The sequence below is a fragment of the Delphinus delphis genome, chromosome 3 (assembly GCF_949987515.2).
Source record: "Delphinus delphis chromosome 3, mDelDel1.2, whole genome shotgun sequence".
NCBI classification, from domain to species: domain Eukaryota; kingdom Metazoa; phylum Chordata; class Mammalia; order Artiodactyla; family Delphinidae; genus Delphinus; species Delphinus delphis.
Genome location: NC_082685.1, coordinates 41,216,703 through 41,240,811, shown reverse-complemented (window position 1 = coordinate 41,240,811; position 24,109 = coordinate 41,216,703). Strand labels below are relative to the sequence as shown.

The following is a 24,109-nucleotide window of genomic DNA, read 5'->3' as shown; positions in this document are numbered from 1 at the left end:
ACATTGATGAAATCATTTCTGAGGGACATTAAATGGAACTTAAAGCTGAAATGGCTTTATGGATTTTTTCACACAAACTGTTTATGAACATTTATTGCCAGTAAATTATATTGTGTTAAAAGAAGGAATCAGTAGGCATGGCTTTAATAGAAACCTTTTTGAAATAATAAAATTGAGAATAATTTATTATCTAAGAATGGATAGAGGATGGGATGGGGGAATTCATCCTGATGAATGACTGTCCACTCTGCAGCTTTTGGGAAAGTGAAAAATGGTGTGGAAATCAGAAATCTGTTAGGACTTGGAAAGAAATGGTCTTTTTGAAATGTATTAATATCTCATTTCATTGTACGTGGGAATAGTTTTTAGAAGAGGAGTGATAGGGGATTTAGCAGCTGTTACCTGAGGCTATAAACATGGGTATTTGTTCATGTTTCATAAAAAGATGAACAAGTAGCTGAATGAGGGTCTAGAGTAGGGTCAAGGGCATCAGTTTCAGAGCTGAAATGCTAGAGTTCAAATTCTGGCTCCCCCTCTTCACTGTGTGACCATAGAAAAGTTTCTTGACTTCTCTGAATCTCACACTCCACAACCGTAATAACAGAAATTAATAGTCCCTTCCTCACAGGGTTATTTTCATGATCAAATGAAGACAGTTTCAATAGTTTCTACTTTGTAGTAAGTGCTTTTAAAATGTTATTTTTTAAGAGTCATAGAGGACCCAAATAAGAGGAAGAAAGAATAGGGTTCATGAACATTTTAGTACTAGCAGTAGTATTTTATTAATTGTCATTTGATGATTACTGTGTACCAGAGATCTCATTTAGTCTTCAAAATCCCTGGGAGATGAGGGTACTACTCATATCTCTTCTTTTCAGAGAAGGAAGCTGAGTGTCAGAGAGATTCATGCCCAAGGTCACTCAGCTACTGAGAGATTTTGATAAGTTCCCCTGAGAAGTCACATGCATGAGTCTGTCCTCCAGTATGTATGGGACATGTGGACCCCTGTGGCCGAAGTCCAGCAAAAAAACATTCAAAGGGCATCTGGTTGGACGATGGAAGCTAAAGGAGCATGAGCGTCTTGCCCTTCACTTTCATCCACCACCAGAGCCTGTCAGTTACCCATCTCCTCCACCTGTCAGAGCCCATCCCCTCTGGATTTTGCTTGCTTGCCATTTAATGAGTGCCACATTGGCCTGGCTGAGAAAACAAGGCATTAGGGCGCTGGGTCTAAATGTGGGTTCTTTAGTCAGATGCCTGGATGTGAATCTCAGCTCTAGTGCCCACTGGCCATAGGACCATGAGCCCCACACGTCTTTAGCCCCAGTTCTCTTATCTGTAGGTTAAGCAGGTTCCTTGGTCTGGGAAAGAGAACACAAGCCTTCTGATCTTATTCTACTTTAAAGAGATATTTCTCTTCAGCCCCAATAGCATTCCTTTATAAGCATACTCCTTTATGTTAGTGGTATAGTTAAAATGCACCGGGGTGTGATTTTAGACATTCATTTAATATGTGAGGTATGAGGAATTTTATAGCAGTAAATTAGTACTCCCATAGAAGTGGTAGTACTAGTTGAATTGAGTCCAGGAGGAGTCTTGGGAACCTGAAGTCAAATCTGGTTATATTCTATATAAGACCTTGCCCCTGCCCACACAGAGCTTACGATCTAGTTGAAGAGATAAGATGAATGTCTGCGAGGTAAATCCCAATTAGTGTGTGCTCAGTGCCTAATGAGCGTACGTAGTCATCTTACAAGTATTTGTTGAGTGCCTGCACCGTGCTAGACAACGAGGATAGGACAGAGAGCGAGACGCACTCCTAGCCAGGAGCTAGGAGCCAAGCGCACAGCAAACGCGCTTGCAGGTCAGAGAGCTGAGGATCCAAGCTCAGGTGTTCAAAGGAGACCATGTTCTTTCCACAAACACAGATAGTGAGCATCTGTAATGTGCTGGATGACTTTATTGTCACCCTTTTTCCCCCTTGGCCTTGCTTTCAAAGGGTGGCAGAGCTCAGCACCCCCAGCTGCAGTGGAGCCGTTCCCTCTTGAGCCTAGTATAGCCAGAAGTAAGAAGTAAAGTAACAGATGAAGTTTTCTCATAGTATCTGACAAATAAAGAAACAGGCTCCGTACAGAGTTTGGATGGGATAAAGAAAATGGCCCGAGCTTTTGAGGTTCATTCTTCATAACAGCCGGTCATTCCTCATTTTTGGACAACTGTTCTGAATGAGTGTAATCTATGTCTTACTGTGTGCACCTACTTGGTACAGTCACCAGAGTTGCAAAATAGATCTTCTTTGACTTCAGAGATCTTACAAAATGATGGAAAGAGCGGGCATGAGAAAGAGGTGAAACATTAAGTGTTACAGCATTCTAGAAACAATTCAAATAATGAAAGCTGTCCATGGGCAATACTCATTGTCATTTGGGTGAGTCAGACAATTACAGCTGATTTGGAAAGAGGTAATGCTCTTTCTGTTGCAGCTTTCATGGAATTCTCGGTAGAGGAAGAGGAGATTTGAGCTGACACTAGAGAGTAGAGACAATGTAAATAAACAGAAATAGCTCTCCTCTCCTTATTGAGATATATAATTGTTCCTTTAAATATGTAGATATAGATATTTTTAAATAGAGCTCAAATGGCTAAGAACTAAGCATCTCTAAGAATGTCAAAGAGAAGTCCCTGTTAACTACAGTAGCAGCAGATGGGAGTTGTTCAGTGACAGACAAGATGGCACTGGGAGATGGCTGAGGGCATGGTCTTGGGTTTCACACAGCTTAGAGCCACCTTCCGATGTGTCAGTCCCTGTCCTGTGACTTCGGCAAGCCTGTTTTATCCACTTGGCAGCCTCCACAGTGCCTTTGACCTAGGTGCTCCTCAAAGGATCCCAAAAATGTTGGAGAGGGGAAATGGATATTCTTCAAAACCAAATGTAATACATATGTAACAAAAGCTACAGTATAATTTGTAATCCACCCCATTCTTACTCAGTTACTGTATTAGTCAGAGTTCTCCAGAGAAACCGAACCAATAAGGTCTATACAGAGAAAGATTTATTGTAAGAAATTGGCTCACACAATTATAGAGGCTGAGAAATCCCACACTCAGCTGTCTGTGAAATGGGGACTTAGGAAGGCCAGTGGTGTAATTTAGTCTGAGTCCAAATGCCTGAAAACAAGGGGAGTCAATGGTGTTGATTCCAGTGTGGGTCTGCAGGCCTGAGAACCAGGACCATGGACAGCAGGAAAGATCAATGTCCCAGCTCACAGGGTGAGGCAGGAAGGGCGGAATACTTCCTCCCTCCACTTTTTTGTTGTATTCAGGCCCTCATCTGATAGGATGATGCCCGCTTACATTGGAGAGAGCAAACTGCTTTATTCAGCGCACCTATTCAAATGCTAATCTCAACTGGAAACACCCTCACAGACACATCCAGAAATAATGTTTAGCCAGAGATATCTGGGCACCTTTTGATCCTGTCAAGTTGACACGTACAATTAAGCATCACACTTATCGAGAACACAGTAAAGTTTCAATCACTAGAGCAAAATAAATAATATATACTTAATAAAACAGTGAACATTCTTATGAAATTTACACCAAAAAAATGTATTTAACGGGGCTATGGGTACATTTTGAAAGGTACCTGTATGTTTGAAATGATGTGATTTAGGATCTTGGAAAGTAAAAGTGTCTACGGGCAGAAAATGATCTTAAAAGTCCCCACGTGGAGTGTCTCTGTGCCAACTGGAACTGTCAGTTTTATGGGGTTGTTGCAGGGAATAAATGAGATATATCTATGATGGTATCCAGCAATGTGGTAGTCACTCAAAAATGTTAGCTGAGAATAATAGTTATTATTCACCAGAATATTCTTTTAGTGACCATATATGATGTTAAGGCAGAAAAAAAATTCTGATTTTACTTACAGTGGTCTATTACTCATATCAGAAAGATTAAATATTTCCATAGTTGCTACAAAAGTCAGGAAATCACTTCATTCTCCTAGAGTCATTAGTATGTCGGGATAAACCTGGATTTGGAATAACAGTGGTTAGTAGAGGATTTCTAGACAGTATACCAATGCAGGAGGATTCTAGAAATTCACACATGAATGCAAGATATTATTCCATCCCTTCTTACAGCATCAAAGAAGCACACTGAGCATATAAAAATAAACACCTTTACTTCAGGATAATGCCTGGCTAAGTTTAATTGAAAAACAAATATCCAGTGCAATTGTCTGTGATAAACTGAGGCTTAAATGATTTGAAGACACTTTGGGAGCAGACAAATTAGATAATCACAATCTTTACGGCTGGAAAGGTTCAGCTGATGTTGACAAGTTGTAAAGATAAAAGCTTATATAGCAAAGTCAAGAGCTAAATGTCTAGATTGGGTTGGGGATCAATGTTAATACTCAAATTGTAGAAGCACTGAACTTCCAATGATCCCTCATAGTGTTCTAAGTTTTCAAGATTATCGTGTAAAACTTGATTTACTGAAAAACTTTGGCCTAATCGTCCTTAGGCAAATACCTTACAGTCTTACAGTATTCTCCACCGTCTAACCCATTTCTTAGATGTTGTATGTGTTATGTGATTTGTGCCCCATGCTGCAGTAACAGAATTTCAGCTGCTGGTTTTCAAAACACTTCCAGTTGGGTGACTGTTAATAGTTTATGAGAGACATGAGTCAGACCGTGCCGTTTCTAGGCATCTTGTTTTTGTTTTTTTTTTTAAGCCAACATGGAATTTGCCTCATGGCCTGACTCTGATCTCAGCAAGAACACATTCAAAAGAGTTCCTTGTTTTTTCAAAGCCTGTTTGCATGAGTTGATTGAATGCTCTCCTAGCATGGAGACCTGCCCTAGAGCCAGTGGCAGAATACCTGTGTACTGGGTTGTATAAAGGATTCACTGCCTTTAGCTCCATTCATTGTGCTGACTGTGCCTCCCAGTGACACATCCAACTCTCCAACCTCTGTTTGCTTTTTTCTTTTGTTTACAGGAGCAGAGGGCACAGTGTTCCCTAAATCTATAGAGACACCTAATGTCAGGGCAGATCCCTTCAAGGAACTAAGGTAAACTTCTGAGTATGGTTTGCATTGATTAAGTGGCTGTTTGCTCTCTTTGTGCAACTGGTTGATGATCCATTTTGAATATCTATGATGTAACAGTATCATGAGTGTATGAACTGGGAGAGATTAGAAAGGATGTGAAGCTAAGCTACAACTAAGAGAAGATTTTCTCTGAGGACTTAAAGTTGAAAGTTTGGAGGAAGTGGTTGCCAGTCTTGGAGTTGTGAGATTTGCAGTGTGTATTTCCTGATGTATTTTGTGGTACCAAAATCCTCTCCCGTTAGAGAACTAATCGGTAATTTGTGCTGATCAGCCCAAAGAAAAGTGGTGTTTAAAAGAAGCTGAGCTGTAAATACAATACTTTTTTTTTTTCTCTATCTAACAAGCTCCCCATTTTCTGGAATGATGTGGTGCTAGAACTACCTTCTGTGCGTATTCCATGTACTGGTGTTAATCAGATATCCATAAGCCTGCTGCTTTTAGCAGAAAAGGGCTCTGCGATGCCGTGTACTTACCAACAACTTACGGAAAGCAAAAAGGAACAATAGACATACTGACGGACAAATAGACAGAGATGTAGCCTAAAAACCATTCCTGCCACTAAAGAGCTATCCCCAGCCCTCCAAATGAAACACATACAAAATGGTATGATGATACATATAACTTTAATTTTCACTATGGAATTAGAGCCATGAAGAATTCAGTGAATATTGGCTTTCTTCATTTCTCACAGTTCTTTTAATTAAGACCAATCATAAATCCTCATAAACATCCCTGAATAACTCTTGCATAAAAACATCAACGGTAAGCAAACGCACCTGTATTGCACAAGTCATACCTTCTCTTTCACAACCAGCCCCGAGATTTCTGTTTTGCGAAAACAGCAGCAGCCACGTTGGAGCTTGCGTTTCCCTAAACAGGAACATGTCCTCAGTAAGTGGAGAATATATCACCTCATTACAAAACCATAGCATTCCTGCCAGGCCTGTAAGTCTTTATGAATATAGGGAAATAAGTCGGGCAAAAGGAAGAGGATAATCGGTGGGGAGTGAGAACCTTTTCTTAGCAAAATCCCGTACACAGTGGGCTATATTTTTAAAATTACATACCACACTGTGACGTTTTACGTGTTACTGAAATAACCATTTTCACCAGGTCTTCCAGAGGCCAGAAGTTGCCTGACTCTCTGTCAATTAGATCCTGGGTTTCATATTAATGTGCCAAAGCTGGAATCTTTTAAGCAAATCCACCCAAGGAAATATGCATTTTTAGGTCCCTGAGAGAGCTCATTCTCTGAGAATGCACTGCATCCTTATGGCCATGATGTAAGAACTCTCTCATGCAGGCTAATGGGTGGCCCAGTTCCCTGTCTTTTCACAGTCCTCTTTAGGAGCAGGGGGTTTTATTTGGGGGGGAGGGGGGTTGTTTTTTACAGAACTAGTGAATGATTTGTGCTGATCAGCCCAAAGATAAGTGATGTCTAAAAGGAGCTGAACTCTATCGTTTACCACAATGTTCATTGCAGCTCTGTTTACAATAGGCAGGACATGGAAGCAACCTAAGTGTCCATCGACAGATGAGTGGATGAAGAAGATGTGGCACATATATGCAATGGAATATTACTCAGCCATAAAAAGAAACGAAATTGAGTTATTTGTAGTGAGGTGGATGGACCTACAGTCTGTCATACAGAGTGAAGTAAGTCAGAAAGAGAAAAACACTGTATGCTAACACATATATATGGAATCTAAAAAAAAAAAAAAAAAAGGCTTTTTTGGTCAGAGATTCTGCCACAAAGCACCATTAAAAAAAAAAGGTCCAGAGGGATGGAGAAGCTAAGTCATCACATTCTAGGCTCCTGACTCAGTTCAGGCTATTACGCATCAACACAGTGTGAACAGGGGCAAACAAAAGACCAACTTAAGAATTACATACTAAAGTCTTTTTGTGCTGCCCTTATTTATACTTAGACTGACTTCTCAGATAAACAGCTAAAACTTAAATATCCATCCATGTCCCTCGGCTACTCAATCAATCAAACATGAGAAAAATGACATCTATTTTAGAGACCTTCTCTTTGGGGATAATTTTTGTTTCCTCAAACCCCTTTCTTGGCTGCTGGAGGGTTTTTTTGTTTGTTCTGCTGTTGTTTTCTGTTTGCTTGTTTGTTAATGAGAAGCAAATTTGAGGCCTCTGACGTGTCTTCCTGGAATATCTCAGCTCCCAGCTAAAGGAATGGTAGCTTCCTCTCTGTGAGCATTTTGGTTCACTGCGTTTCTTATTAGAGTTACTATAGTTACTATATTTGCCGTATTTGCTTAAGACATTTGTAAATAATCCAGGGTTGAGCTGAAAATCACAAAAGAGGGTTGTTTCTCTACAGACAAACAAGGAGTGTTGGTAAGGTCTGCGCCCAACACCCAACTCAGGCGTATTTGTAGACTCTGCTGCTGCAGGGCAATTCTGAAATCATGACGTATGGCTCTAGATTCAAGACTATACTTAAAAATGTACCAGGCACCACCCCCATCCCTCTAATAAGAAAAACTAACTTTGAATAGAAACTAGATTTGAATAAATTCATGACTTAAAATTTGAATATTTTAAATGTTCACACAGTTTTGTTTTTTGTTTTTTTCCCCCAAAGTCTATATAAGACAAATGGAAAAAATCCCTGATCTCAGGCTGTGCCTGATCTGGGACTGGAAATAGGCCGTTCAGTTTGACATAGGTATTTTCTGTAAGAACAGAGACTACCTTTGAATGACTACCTTGCTCTAAGCATTCTTTTCAACTGTGAAGTTTCCTTGTAGGATTCTGATCCTACCAGAATAGGAAATGGACTGTGAAATCATATTTCCCAGTTGTATGCCATGACAATTGTAAAAGAAAGGAAGAAGGTTATATGGACCAATGTACACAGACAGCCAACTCTGTTCCCCTAAATATCACTAAAAGCTTGGAAGGAACCACAAAAAAGCAAGAAGCCAGAAGGTCTTCATAAAAGGATTCTTCATCAGCAGTCGGGCTGATATGTTTTTACTCTACCTTCAATTATAACAAGGGTGGTGACCTGATTTTCCATTTCATTGTCTGTAAGGAGCTGTTTCCCAAGTGGTTTTTTTCAGATTCTTTTCCCATATAGGTTATTACAGAACATTGAGTAGAGTTCCCTGTGCTGTACAGTAGATCCCTGTTAATTATCTATTTTATGCATAGTGGTATGGATATGTTAATCCCGAACTCCTAATTTATTCCCCACCCCCAACTTGGTAACCATAACTTTGTTTTCAAAGTCTGTGAGTCTTGTTTTGAAAGTAAGTTCATTTGTATCATGTTTTTTCGATTCCACATATCAGTAATATCATATGATATTTGTCTTTCTCTGTCTGACTTACTTCACTTAGTATGATAATCTCTAGGTCCATCCATGTTGCTGCAGATGGCATTATTTCATTCTTTTCTATGGCTGAGTAATATTCCATTGTGTATATGTACCACATCTTCTTCATCCATTCCTCTGTTGATTTAGGTTGATTTAGGTTGCTTCCATGTCCTGGCTATTGTAAATACAACTGCAATGAACATTGGGGTGCATGTGTCTTTTTGAGCTATGGCTTTCTCTGGGTATATGCCTAGGAGTGGGATTGCTGGGTCATATGGTAGTTCTATTTTTAGTTTTTTGAGGAACCTACATACTGTTCTCCATAGTGGTTTTACCAATTTACATTCCCACCAACAGTGCAGGGAAGGTTCCCTTTTCTCCACAGCCTTTTCAGCATTTATTGTTTGTAGACATTTTGATGACAGCAATTCTGACTGGTGTGAGGTGATACCTCATTGTAGTTTTGATTTGCATTTCTCTAATAATTAGCGATGTTGAGCATCTTTTCATGTGCCTTTTGGCCATCTGTATGTTTCCCTTGGAGAAATATCTATTCAGATCTTCTGTCCATTTTTCTGATTGGGTTGTTTGTTTTTTTGATATTGAGCTGCATGAGCTGTTTGTATATTTTGGAGGGGTAATCCGTTGTCAGTTGCTTTGTTTGCAAATATTTTCTCCCATTCTTTTCGTTTTGTTTATACCAAGTATTTTTTTGACACTTTATTAAGAGTCAAGGCATGTGATAAATACTTGAGATGTAGAGTTAAATGAGTACTCAAATAATTTATAGTTAAGGAGAATAAGACAGAAAGGAACCTCAAAATACAAGGTAATGAAATGTAGGATAGATGTATGAACCAAATCAGAGGAAACACAGAGAATTACAAAAACCTACCTAAGAGAGTTAAATAAGGCTGCCCAAAGGAAGTGACATTTAAGTTGCAAGAAGAAAAAAGATAAAACCCAAAAGTACACCTCAGAATTCAAAAAGTGTGGTTCTCTACACCATTTAATGTAGGGGAAAGTACCCCAACCTATTTCTCTAGCTCCCAAGAATGTTACTGTGTTATTGACAAACATGAGGGATTGTAATTTCCTCATGACAGCTGTCTTCTTTAAAAAATTGTGTGAAGGCAGTTTCAAATATGGTCGCAAAAGACTAGAAATTGTTACAAGCTTCAAAAATCAGTATGTGGGCTTCCCTGGTGGCACAGTGGTTAAGAATCTGCCTGCCAATGCAGGGGACACAGGTTCGAGCCCTGGCCTGGGAAGATCCCACATGCCACGGAGCAACTAAGCCCGTGCACCACAACTACTGAGCCTGCGCTCTAGAGCCCACGAGCCACAACTACTGAGCCCACGTGCCACAACTACTGAAGCCTGAGCGCCTAGAGCCCGTGCTCCACAACAAGAGAAGCCACCACAATGAGAAGCCCTCAGGCCACAACGAAGTGTAACCCCCACTCGCCGCAACTAGAGAAAGCCCGCGCACAGCAATGAAGACCCAGTGCAGCCATAAATAGATAAATAAATTTATTTATTTAAAAAAAGAAATCAGTATGTAATTCAATTCAGAACTGAAAGATTCACTGATAGCAAACCCATTCTACAGCCCCAAATAAATAAGGTATTACTTTGTTACTGTTTATTTTTCTCCATAATATTACCAGGGTTTTAATGACAAAGCTGAAAAATGATGATACATCTGTTACTCCCAATAACGCACTTGAACGTTTTGCAAAATTTTTTTTTTAACCGGGTGGGTACTCAGTCTGGCTCCTTTGGAAATATGGGAATTTACAGTTTGTGTGTCTTATAGGGAAACAGGGATTAGACAAGCCTCCCACAAGTTGACAAAAATGAATTTATTCATTCTTTAATTGTATTTTAAAATGTCTGTAGCCAGCTAAGTGTTTATGGGCTCTCAGTGGTTTATAAATTTAAGTGGCAAGAACAGTCTGTCTCAGCTTCAGGGCTCATTTAATTTGGGGCTTGGCAGTCCTCCTCCACTTCTTTGTCCTCTTCAAAATTCACAATACCAAAAATAATGGCTTGACAGTCTGATTTTAAAAATGTACACACACAGGTAAAGAGAGAGACACACACACAAAGACAGAAATACAGAGAAAGAACAGGTGGGAATGGGGGAAGGGAGAGAAGAGGCAAGAAGCTGTGTATTGAGCTTTTAGCTATGGTACATGGTGAAAGGGGGAGTACCATTGTAGAAGAAGTCTTTAAATTATCTCCCTTTTAAACATTTTGCAGACATGTTCTGTAATTTTCTTCCCTCTCTTCCACCCCCAACTCCAAATACTTAGACTAAGTTTTTTTAGTTTTGTTTTGCATGTATGAGATTTAGAATTATTTTATCATATAGCACAAATATTGAAGTGATTCAAAGGAGAAATGAAAAAAAAAATGTAGTGGACCAAATAATAGCAGTTACTTACTCCAGGGCCTTAAAAAATAGAATAATGGTGAAGCAGTGTCCCTGTTGGTCAAGAGCCTGTGCTTTGAAGCTATCCTGCTCTGGCTTTGAATTTGGTACCCATGCCTGTCTGCTTTGTGAACTTGGGCAAGTGTCTTAAGCTCTCCAAGCCCCAGTGCCTAGAATGGAGGAAAAGCTCACTGAATACTAATTCAACACATGTTAGCTATTGGGAGGACAGGCAAGCAGCTTTCTCTCTCACAGGGACACAAGAACTCAGATGGGATGGGAGTTCCCAGAGTTTAATATTTCTTTAACCCCTAAAAAGTTTCCATCAAATCATGGTGACCAACAATTATTTCTCAATTAAAGACAAAAGGAAAAAATCATTGAGTACTTCCATCTACTATTAACTGCATTTTATATAAGAGAAAGGATATAAGAAGACATAATATAGAATAAAAGACAGTCTCATAATTGAATACAGGACAATCTCATTTAACTGTATTAACATGTCATTGTATTGCCTCCATTTTCTCATTTTGCCAAAAATGCTAGTGACTACCTTACAACTCTTCTCTTCACACATTTAGTAGTGCCTGCTGAGAAAAAAAAAAGATCTGAAAGCCACAGGCTAGGGCTTAATGAGGCCCACTTGACTTTAATATTGTCCTGTTTGAAATCCCAAAACTATTACATCTTGCCCATCTTCCAAGACCAGTCAATACATATATATGTCCCTTTTCTTCCTCTTCCTCCTATATTCCAACATGCCATCATTATTCTCTCTTTTTTTTTCCTGTTAGTATCAGTACTAGAGTTTGAATTTATCACTGTATTTCACTTTTCTACCTTATCCCCAACCTTTCCCCCCCCGGGTGCCTTTCACCATGGTTCTATTAGTAAATATAAGGAGAAGCACAAGAGGTAAAGTAAAAGTGATACTTCCGTATTTGAGTTATCGCCACCTTTCCCTTTGCCTTGTTTATCAAAAGCTCTTATTTTGCACATGTAATAGAAATTACAGCTTAAAGAAATTAAACCCATGAGTCTGTATGCATCTCCTCTGTACATTATGATTCTACCATTAGAGACCAGAGAATGATAAGATGGCAGATAACATCACAGGGAAAGCTGAGGCTAGGACATAGGGGAAGTCCCATTCAGACAGGAAGAGGAAGTAGAGATCTTCTCTGTTCTGGTCTCTGGTGAATTGTGGGAAGAAGAAGACAGGAAATGTAGGAAAAGCGGGTGGTGAAATATATGTCCTGATGACCTTTCTTCTCTGGGTCATAGAGAGAAGAAACCAATTAAGTAGATTTTAAGGAAAGGCAAAAGCAAAGGGTCATTGTACATTTTCATGTGGGATTCTAGGAGGAAGTCAACTTGTAGGGTGGTTTCACAACCCCCTGGAAAGAGAGAAAAGAGGACCTGGGTCAACACTCTGGAATCTCCGTTAATTCCAGGGGTGGGGGAGGAGGGAAGGCAGTTCGTAGAAGTGTCCATGTGGTATGTTGAGGAATGCACATGGATAACTGATGGTGCAGGCTGACTGGTCCTGGGGAGCATCCCTGCAGTGGGGCTGAGGGCTCCAAAGAAGACAATCCAGTTTGGTGCAATGGGAGACCTGCCCAGGTCTCAGGGTCTAACAACACCATTCAGTCCCGACTCAGTGGATACTGCTGGAGCCCAGAGAGAGTTTATTCAATGAGGACTTGGGCATAGGGGTCTAGCCCGATGCAGATCAAAACAACATCTCCTGGAATCTAAACTTGCTCTGTTCCTGTCACCACGCGGTCACATAAGCCTCCTTCTGCCGTATCCATAATGATATCTGAAAGAGGGAGAGGAAAATTTAGACTAATTATTTATCCTAATGGGAAAGTTGAAACTTTTCAATTACAGAGGGGATGCCAGAATAGATTTCTTTTTTTCCCAACAATCCATAAGGATAAGTTTGAGAGAAAAATTAAGTCAGGTAAAAACAATAAAGAAATGCCATTTGTTTTCGTGGATGAGCATGGTTTGAACATTGGCCAGCTTGCAATACAGGGCATCATTCCAGTCACAAGTCATCTTACATGACTTTGCCTAGCTTCCAAATCTGTGAGTCTTGCCCTCTGTCTTGCAGGGACCACTGAGTATGAGCAAAAGGAAAAGGTGCTTTCAGAATCCATCATCAGATGCCTGCGATTAGTGTTCATTTCTCTGCAAGTTTTGAGTGAGCATTGATTGGAATTGTAGTCCAGATCTGATGCTCTCAACATACTCCCCAAAAGTGGTCCTGGATTTTTAATCTTTTTAAACCAATAAGATATCGGGGGAAATGCCTTAATAACCAAAACATTTCACAAGCCTCTCTCTCAAAATCATTACTGGACTATCTACGAAAGCTAGAGCCATCAACCTTGTTCAGTGAGGCACCTGATGGTCCATTAATGGCCGGCCCGTTTTTGTCTGCATTTGAGAGAGGCCCACGTTTATCTGAATTTGAGAGAGGCAACTCGACACATTGTTAACATTATCTAAGACAAGTGGCTTTTATTTAAAAATTAAAATTATATCCTTTCGATTGTTTAACTTAAGGGTTTAAAATGTGAAAAAATAATCATTCAGCAGGTAAAACCATAACTGGCAGGGGTGTATAAAATTGCACTTTTATCCGTGTTGTCAGGGCAGGCAGGACATCATGAAAGAAGTGCTAACAGCCTTCCAGCTGTTTAGAGCAGAATGGGCATGTGTGTATATCTGCCCAAATTCCAGAGTCGGGGCTCCCTTCTGCCTGAACACAGAGCATCTTGACATTATTATTGTTTCTATCTTGATTAAAATGTCAGCAGCTGCCATGTATTATGTAAGATGTGTGGGGTAGATTGTTCTATTATTCTTGAAAAACACACAATTGCTTTAAAATCTCTCTTTTTCCCCCCAAGTAGGATTGCCCTGCTTGGTGGATAGACAGAAAATCTTGTTTAATTACACCCTTCATGATCCTGGCTTGAAGCCAGCCTTATTTTATTCCAATTATAACCTTTTCAAAACAAAGAGTAATGGGAGTTTAGAGGAACAAGCTGACAGTTTTTACCTGAAATAAGTTGGGAACTAGAAGTAAATTAAAAAAAATAAAAAAGCCAGCCAGAAGATTCTTAGTCCAGAATTTTCCATGGTTTGTTAAAACATACAGCTGACCATTGAACAATGCAGGGGTTAATCTGCGTATAACTTATATTTGGTCCTCCGCGTCTGCAGATTCAACCAACCATAGACCGTGTAGTGCTGTAGTATTTACTATTGAAAACTATCCACATATAAGTGGACCTGTACAGTTCAAACTTGTGTTGTTCAAGAACCAACTGTAATATAAATGAAAGGAAGACCATCTCAGAAAGAACTAAATAAATTTGCCTGACTTCTGGCCTTGAATTATGTGCCAAGTTGTGTTAAAGGTCACTTCTTTGTTTGCTATCCTTCGTTGGCTCCCACTGACTTGAAGATAAAAAGACTCACGTACCACCTTAAAGTGGTTGATCTGGCCCTGCATGATGGGCCCAGCCTCTCATCTCCCATTACCCTTTCCCCTCCTTCCAATCTTTTGTTATTTTTGTTTCTCCCTCTGCCAAGACTTTCATTGTCACAGGCAGATAAGAATGGTGCAGTGAAAACAGTGTCTCTGGTTTCCCATGAGGACGTGAGAAGCCTCCAGTCCCAGACCTGCTAATCTGTGACACCAGCCAGACGCCACTGGAATGGGACCTGTTTTGTACTAACAAAGCAACAAAAGTTGAAACAGCAAAGGCCCCTTATGGACCAGGACCCCCTATGACAAACCCCCCTGAGAACCAGTGTTGTCGAACACAAGTTTGTGTGCCCAATGCACAGTGAGGCCAAACAAACTGAAATGTCAGAGTTTGGAGCAGAGATATGTTTAGTGCAGGGCCAAGGAAGGAGAATGGGTGGCTTGTGTTCAGAAACCCTGAATTCCTTGATGGTTTTAGGGGAGAAGTTTTTAAATAGGCAAAATTTGGGGTGCAGGCTGCAGGGTGTGGGACTTTCTTCTGATTGGTTGGTAGCGAGGTAACAGTGTGGTGCTCTAGGAATCTTGTGCTCAGCTCTACCTGTGCAGGGAAACTTAGTTCCTGCAGAAGAACTCAAAGATACTATTAGGTATATTCCTTCAGAAGGAACCGGGACCTTGCCCCATCGCTGCACTAGTGTTGGGGGGAGTGGTGTGCCCACAGGTTCCTGCTCGGTTTCAGTAGCAAAGTTGAACCAAGAGAATACTGCTTCTTGGATTCACAATCTATTTGGCTGTCCTCCAGAGGTATGCCTGGACATGCATCCTCTGGCTGGTGAAGACCAGGGGGAATATTCTCACTGGTCACAAAGCCAGGCTCTCAGGACACAGAACAAGACGAAAGGAAAATCTCCTCATACCTGTGGTTCTCCTCCTTGTGACAAGTGGCACAAAAGATAGAGACAAGAGAAAAAAAATGACCACCTGTGGGAGGAAAAGGAACAGTAGAAAACAAGAGTTCTCACAGTAAATCTTTACCAAAGTTGCTACACCGAAGGAACTTATTCACACATATATTTTCTCCTGCTAATCTAAACTTGAAAAGGGACAAGAAATTTTTACCTTCCTCTCTCAACCTACAGAGTACTGCAGAGTGAAATCCAGGAGAGCTGACTTTGGTAAAAATTATTAGCTTTCTGTCACTTCTGCAAGTTTTCTAGGATCTCATCTATAAGCTCCAGAACAAGTGTGGTATCTCAGAAAGTTCTATCTGGGTTGCCAAAACTATGGGAAAGGAAAAATAATTTTTCCGCTATCTTTCTAGGTTCTTGCCTGAGACACCCCTGTAATAAAAGACAGATTAATACAGAAAAAAATGTTCAACGATGTGTATACCTCCTGTATACATGGGAGATACCCAGGAAGACTGAGTAACTCCCTGAAATGGCCCAAGCCAACACCTTAAATATCATCTCTAGTGGAAAAACAAAAGGTTTGAGGGAGGGGTATGGGGGAAGAGGCCAGTTATGGGAAGTTATCAGGAAAAGCACAGTAAGCAAAGGTAAGGTTATTCTGCAGATTTAAGTCATTGCCTTCTGCATTGATGAGAGTTTCTAGAAATTTAGTCCTCCTTCTCTACCTGGTACAGAGAGGGAAACCCCTTACAAATGGAGATTTTCCTTATAAATGTAAATGTCTCTTACAAAAGAGTAACATCTGCTTGTTTTTCAGAGCTTCTCCCATGTCTGCTATTTCTTAAAAATAATCAGCCTAAAATAATCCTTATGCCAAAGAGGCATATTTTGGGATGGTATATTCTGCTCCCATTCACTGCTTTTCTTTTTCTTTATCTTTGTGGGTGTGGGTCTTTTTTGGTCCATTTACCGTAGTTGTGTTAGCATGTCAGGAAGAAGCAGAGGTAGACAGATGTGTTGAGTTCACTGTTTAATCAGAAGCCTCCTCAATTTGCAGGCTACAGCCATTCTCCCATGGTTTCCTCTACAGTGCCGTAGAGGCTGCACTTAGAGCCTTGCTATTCCCTTTTCTTGAAACATTCTTCTCTACTCTTTCTGAATCATCCTATTCATCTTTTAACTCTCAGTTTAAAGTTCACTTCCTAAGGAAATCCTTTTTGGCACACCCCAGGATCATACTGGTCTCCCTGTTAGCCCCTATACATAGCCCCTGCACATCTTCATTTTTGGATACACTGGCTCAGATGTCTTCCACATTTGCCATTGCCCACAGAGGGGTTTAGGTTAGGTGAATCATCACAAATTCATTCCCTCCAGAAATGTGTGCTCAGCCAGCAAAATGATGAGTAACTGACTCTTTGACGTTTTTTTGTAAAGGAGAGACATTAAAGTCTCCTGGAGTCTCTAATTTTGGCCATATGCTTATTTATCCCTTTTCTTTCTTTCTTCTATTCATCCTAAGTCATTTCCAAAAGAGAATACTCTCTTCTTTCTTTTACAAGCAGTTTCAAAACTTTAGATTTCTCTTTTGCCCAAGCGTTCTGCTATAGTCACACTCCAGTAGAACTTTGCTTTAACGTGAAGCCTCTGACCTACAATCCCTATTCATTTCCTCAGCCATGGTTATCATAATTCATAGAGGAATCAAGTCGTCTTTCACCCAGTTCTGCATTTCATCATTGCTTCCTATTCACAAAGGAAGATTAGTTTCCAGGTCTTTGGATTTTTTTCAAAAATACAACCTGACTCATTAATGATAATTTTCCTTGCCTGGTGTCTGAGTTCAGGCACGCTAACTCTGGAATAACAAAGCACAGACGAATTTGAAATCCTTTGGCAATCCAAGCGCATACCCCTAACCTTGAATAAAAAATAGATGCTAATTAATGCAGGGTCTTAAAAATGTGAATTATAGTCATTTCACAGTTCATGGCAGCTTCATGCTGAAGAAATAGCTTAAAACTTAATTACGTTGCTTGTCCCTTCATTAAGTGTAGATGACATTCGGCGGATAAATTTTGGCAATGACATCTGAGGAAGGGAGTTGAGAAACTCATTAGTTATTCATGATGGAGAATATTGACTGTGTACTGATTAAAGGAAAGTGTTGACACCCTTTTTAACATGATGCATCTGTCTGTTCATTTATGGTTCTCTCTGTGGTCCCCATGGAAAGCTCTTTGGGAAATGAGGAAAATGCCCTTCAGCATTGGAATGCAGATGTATATAAAATGTGCATGATGAGTGAGATTAAAATGGAGAGCGGGAGGCCCTGGGCTTCTGATTACCCGCCCCTGCGAATGACTGGGCTGCTCTGTGAGGACCGTTTGGGAGATACACGACCACAATGGATTGAATCCATCCTCCTCTTGGCACCTGAGGAGCTATTATGCTACATTCAGTATTTCAGTGGCTCATTCTAAAGCTAGGAGTCAGTTGTCAGTGAATGATGCATGGATGGTTTTGCCTCCTGTCACATAATAATCCCATAGTTTGAGCCAGGTAGTGACTAAGTTAAGTGAACCGGCAAAGGCACAACCACCCTCTCTTTGTGTGAGGGGCGATATTCTTACAGAAAGATAATTTTGCTCTTTACTCTAATGACCCAGAATGGCTAAGAAGTGAGGGCAGCAGAACCAAAAGTAAGATAATGCACCATAAAGAAGTGTTTTCGAATTGTCTGAATTACCTCCCTTGAGAGCCATGAACTTCCTGTCACTGAGAGACTCAAGGTAAGGGGAACTGTCCAATCAGGACTGCTATAGAGGTGTGTCAGGCATCAGAAGGAGGGAAGGTTTTAACTAAACCACCTTTCAGATCTGCTCTCATAGGAAGATACTAAGATTCGGGCTTCTAAGTGCTATTCACAGATATGATTTTACCAGGGGCCTCTCATTAAGTTGACATTTCTCGAAAAGTTCTATTCATTGAGTCGTTGAAGGTTAGAATCTGTGACCAGTATTGATGGATTCCTTTTCACTTTTCCTTGCACTGTGGGTGTTTGAAGAACAATTCAGATTCTTTCCATGCTTTGTAAATTTCAAAGTGCTTTCACAAATACCCTCTCCAAAACTCCCCTAAGTGTGATGAGAGGGATGGACTTCATTCCTATTGTACAGACGGGGAGACTGAAGGGTTAAAATATAACACTTGGCTGTTGGGCATAATGAAGAGATCCTGTCCTTGCCCAGGGCTCAGTCAGATTTTGAGGTTTATCAGAGTCTCTGACACTGGTGGCAGCATGGAGTCAAGGTTAGGAGCAGAACTTTCAAGTCAGACCGCCAGACCCTGGATCCTGGTTTTGCCACCTGCCAGCGTGTGCCTCTGGGCAAGCTTTTAAAACCTCTCTCTGTCGCCGTTTCCTCATTTATGAACAGGCGGATAAAAACAGTACCAACTGAGAAGGACTTGTGAGCCGTGAATAGCATGACGTATATGAACTACTTCCCACATCACGTAGAACCTAGGACTTAAATGTTAGCTCTGGGGCCTCTGTTGTTGAAGCAACCAATTATTACTCATTCTTTTTTTTTTTTTTTTTTTTTTTTTTTTTTTTTTTGCGGTACGCGGGCCTCTCACTGTTGTGGCCTCTCCCGTTGCGGAGCACAGGCTCCGGACGCACAGGCCCAGCGGCCATGGCTCACGGGCCCAGCCGCTCCACGGCATGTGGAATCTTCCTGGACCAGGGCACAAACCCATATCCCCTGCATCGGCAGGCGGACTCTCAACCACTGTGCCACCAGGGAAGCCCTATTACTCATTCTTGATTATGGCCAAGGAGTCTGTCCAATGATAGGGTGGTTTTGCTATATCATATGCCTCACAGATTATGGTCAGCAGGTTAATAGCCTATTTTGTACCAATCAATACAGTCAAGACAACAGTGAAACAAGTATGAGTTGATGAAATTGGCCAATTTTAAAAGTGAACTCTAACCCTGCTTTTGAACTTTTCTTATCTCAAAGGCATTTTCAGTCTATATTCAGCCATGAGAGAAGCAAACTTTGTCCTTAGGAAGAGAAAACTGAGACTTAAGCATTACACAGACAAGATGAAGTGGAAAGCATTATGGTTATGGATGAAAAGATTAGTGTTTTAAAAACACATACACAGAGCTTTGGATCTTTTTCTGAATTTAATTGCAGTGTGGTGAGTGACAGTTGTGAAAATGCGGTTTAAAAGGGAAAATAATAATATTTCAGTATCAAAATATTTTAAAAATCCACTAATTCTAACTGTAGTGTAATTCTAACTGTAGTGACCAAATACTCTCTCCCTCCTGGCTCCTTCAGCCATATTCGTAGGAGGGAGAAAGTGGCTTAGACCAGCTTCCCTGGAAGACCTGACCAAGCAGAAAATCCCAGAAACAAGAAGCCTCATCTGGGGACCTTTCATCCCATTTGCCAGCTGCCACCAGGAATCAATGGCTCTTTCATAATCCTAGCAAGAAAGTGAAATCACAATTAAACTCTTATGGGATTTTGGTTTTTTCTTTTCTAATTGTCACATTGACTCTTGCCCTTTATATATATATACATACATACACACACACATATATATATATATATATATATATGTGTGTGTATGTATGTATATCCTTAAAGTTTTTGATCCTCCATTGCAGTATACCATTAAGAGTTATGTTGTTTTCTTCCCCCTGAAGGCCACAACAAGTCCTTGTTTTTCGTGTGAGTGGGATGGATTTTTTTTTTTTTTTTTTTTTTTTTTGCGGTACGCAGGCCTCTCACTACTGTGGCCTCTCCCGTTGCAGAGTACAGGCTCCGGACGCACAGGCTCAGCGGCCATGGCTCACGGGCCCAGCCGCCCTGCGGCATGTGGGATCCTCCCGGACCGGGGCACGAACCCGTGTCCCCTGCATCTGGATGGATTTTTATCTCATAACCACAGGCTGCTGCTAGTGAACCTTTGCTTCCTGTCTGCAACCTATTGCTGGGCAAGATTTACCTGTAAAGATATAGTGACTGCTGTGGCTTTTCTAGTAGAATAGAAATAATTCTCTTTGGTAATAACAGTTAGTTAGACACCCCTATGACCATGAAAAGCAAACCCCAGGAGGATTTTCCAAAGGGCTGGTGTCACTTGACAAGACTCTCTGAATGAGGTCTAGAGGATGAATAGCACACAGGTCAAAATGCTGATCTGAGCATCCTTCTCTTCCTGGTACAGGGAGGGATGACCCTTACAAATGGGGATTTCCTTTATAAATCTAAATGTCTGTTACAAAAGGATAACTTCTACTTGGTTTTCAGAGCTTTTCCTGTCTGCTATTTCTTAACAATAACCAGCTAAAAATAATCCTTAGGTCAGAGCGGCATATTTTGTGATGGTATGTCTGTCCCCCTTCAGTAGCAGGACGAGCCCCAAAATTCAGCTTTCTGGCCACTGCCTTACTGATATTTTGCCACAGGGAAACGTCTGTTATTACAAACACAACCACAGTATGAGAAAATGCACGAAAACAGATGAATAAAATTTACTCGTCAGTCACAGCCTGCTAACCTCTGGGCCTAATCTCAGAATGGAGATTTGCTAGAGCCAACCAGAAAGCATGAAACACTGCTCTGTGTGGCCTTTGGCATCATTTGTTCACTTGTTTGCTGTTTATCTCCCTTACTGGGTTGGAAACGCTAAGCCAGTGAGTCTCATATTAGAACCACTTAAGTTTAAAAATAATTCTGATTCCTAGTCCCTGTTCCAGAACAATTCAATTAGAATTAGAGGTGCAGCCCAGATGTTGGTATTGTTTAGAGTGTAACCGAACGCAGGTTCGGCTACATGCAGCTCAACAGCCAATAAAATCGAAGGGCAAGCTTTGGCAGAGAAGAAAGGTACTTTATTCAGAAAAGCCAGCAATCTGGAGAGATGGTGGACTTAATGTCCAGAGACCAACTCCGAAGATTCTGCTCAGCCATGACAATCTTTAAAGGGAAAAGGGGAAACCATCTCCGTTCATCATTAAGGCAGGAGGTCAGATGCTTCGTCATTTTTCCATTGCGTGCAGACCTGCTGATTTCTCCCCATCTTCCTTGGGATGCTGTCTTGCCCACGTGGTCCACCTGCAATTGGATGTTCTCTTGCCCGCATGCTCTGCCTGCGGATTTACTAAGGGGAAGCTAGGGGTAGAGAGTCAGTCATTGTTTAACTACCTAAATCTTCATTCTTACTCTTTCTAATCCAGGAAAGGAATCAACAGGTTAGGTAAGGTGTTGCATATATTTAGTAAATCAGAAATCCGGAGCTAAGTTAACTGTTGCCTAATGATCTCATCTTTATGATTAAGGTCTAAAGAAAACAGGGATGATTAAAAAGGAAGGAGGCAAAGGACCTGCTTACAAGAACATGCCTGCTGATTCCAGGGTGTAGCAACAGTTAAAAATTGGGTTCCAAGAGGATGGGTACCATGTCACACACCCTCATGGCCATATACACACCGACTGTTGTGAACTCTGAAGCAGTGCCTTGCACATCATTGGATACTCAGTAAAAGTTGAATAAGTGGGTGTCTGCAGAGATGGAAGGATGGGCGGGTTGAGTAAGCGAATGAATGAAAAGAAAAAATCAGTGATTATAAGTTACTGGAGTTAAGTTCTTAAGATAATTGTTATTAGATCACTGTTTACAGTTGACCTTATAATAGTTGAGATTCTACGTACCACCGTGCCAGAAAAGATCATTAGAGGTTTTAGATGAGTATATAAAAAAGTAAATAGCAAACTGCAGGGTACACACATCATCTAGAAGTGGAATTTACTCTGCCTGCCTTAAGGCAGCATTCATCTCCCATCTTGGCACACTCCCATCTCTACAGAACAGGCAGCCGCTACATCAAAAGTAATTGTTCATTATTATTTCCTCAGTGAATCATGTTTGTCTGAAGGGAGCAGAGATAACAAAGAGGAAATTATAGTTTGTGTGGAGTGATATGATTGCTTGTAAACCTAGCAATGAAAGAGAAGTGTATGCAAGCAATTGAGAACTCTGTCTCTGTCCTCCAAATGCAGAAAATGGGCAGAGTGAGCAGTTTATGCCCTATTCACGTTTTAATTGGAGGTGGGAGAAAGACACTTCACTGTCTTCCACACCTGGGCAACCCACAATTTCCTCGTTACAGCGTTGATTACACCCCTGGATAATTCTGTGGATGCCAGTGCAACGCTGCACACATCGATGTTTATTCCAGCTCTTATTCATGTGAAAGCACAAGCGAGTCTGTGTTTATACTAAGGAACAGTGGAAAGACCAGTGGAGAAAGTAGCATTTGTATAGATTTCTCTTGATGGACCTAGTACTGCTTTGTCCCTATGTTACTTAGATGCCAGCTGAGATTATTCTGTCCCCTAATATCTACCTAATAGTGATGATGCAAAACTCTTTTTGCCAGATTGAACAAAAAGTAATGTCCTTCCTACAGACCACCTTCTAGTTTCGTGATCACCTCTGACTTTGGCTTTTTATTCTGTGAATGTGTTCAGTTTAAGACTAACAACCACCACCAGACCATATACCCGTTTTGTGCAAATTAGAAAGAGACACCCCTTCCTTGGGTCACTTCCATCTATCAGAAAATTGTCATAATTTAGTGATTTTTTAAGAACAAGACACTTACGGCATGTACTAGAAAATTATAAGTGCACAAATGAATGATACCTAGGATGTGAATCACCCCTCCACACACACACATACACATGTGCATGACCTAGATAACGATGTATGAGTCCCTGAAAGAGCATCTTGCCTTTCTGCTCAAGTTGTCTGTGTATAGCACATTAGATGGAACTTGGATCACAGTATTTTTTTTTAATTTAATTTTCATCAAAAAGACTTACTCATGCAAAGCTCTGGTGTATATGGAAGATTTTATGAAAGTTTTGAGAGAGGGAAACAACCTAAAATTCAATTATAGCTTGAATATATTGTAATATATGTAATATATATTGTAATATATTTACAAATGCATTTCAACCCGGATTTTCTTACTTTGCTCTTAGCATCCCCATTTTGCAAATGAGAAAATGGAAACTCTGAGGGCTTAAGTCCTTGGTAACAAGGAGCAGAGCTAGGAGTACCTGACTCTAATGTCAAGATTCCAATGGTTGTGATACCAGGCTGGCACGTGAGTGAGCAGAAAGTACAGATGAAACGCTGTAGGAGATAGTCTAGTACTAACAACTGCCCAGGCCTGGGAATTAGGAGACTTCGTTTGCAGGGCTGAGCACTCCACTTAGCTCTGTGCCTTGAGTCAGGTCACTCTCTCTCTACAAGAATATTTACAAGAATAGGCTTGTAAATATCCTTGTTCCGCGAATTCCCTAAGCCACATTGCCTGGTCCTCTGTCTGGTGCGTTGTCTATCTGGCACCTGTCCCAAGACATTAGTTACCGAAAATCAGATATGAAACATGTTGCTCACTTATTTGAGGGTATCTAATTTTTTTTTTTTTTTTTCGGTACACGGGCCTCTCATTGTTGTGGCCTCTCCCGTTGCGGAGCACAGGCTCCGGACGCGCAGGCTCAGCAGCCATGGCTCACGGGCCCAGCCGCTCCGCGGCATGTGGGATCTTCCTGGACCGGGGCACGAACCCGTGTCCCCTGCATCGGCAGGCGGACTCTCAACCACTGCGCCACCAGGGAAGCCCGAGGATATCTAATTTTAAAAAGGGAAAGGATAATGTAGAATGTCAGTTGAATTAAAAAAAAAAAGATGTAGTG

The 24,109-nt window shown here is 40.8% G+C and overlaps 1 protein-coding gene across 1 annotated transcript in view; it reads left to right on the top strand.

Moving 5' to 3' along the window:
• Nucleotides 1-24,109, top strand: part of SGCD (sarcoglycan delta) — a 1,599,257-nt gene that overhangs the window by 1,490,631 nt on the left and 84,517 nt on the right. The window contains exon 11 of the mRNA XM_060008456.1: nucleotides 5,010-5,082. Coding sequence (XP_059864439.1) covers nucleotides 5,010-5,082 — 73 coding nt within the window. The remainder of the gene's footprint in view (nucleotides 1-5,009; nucleotides 5,083-24,109) is intronic.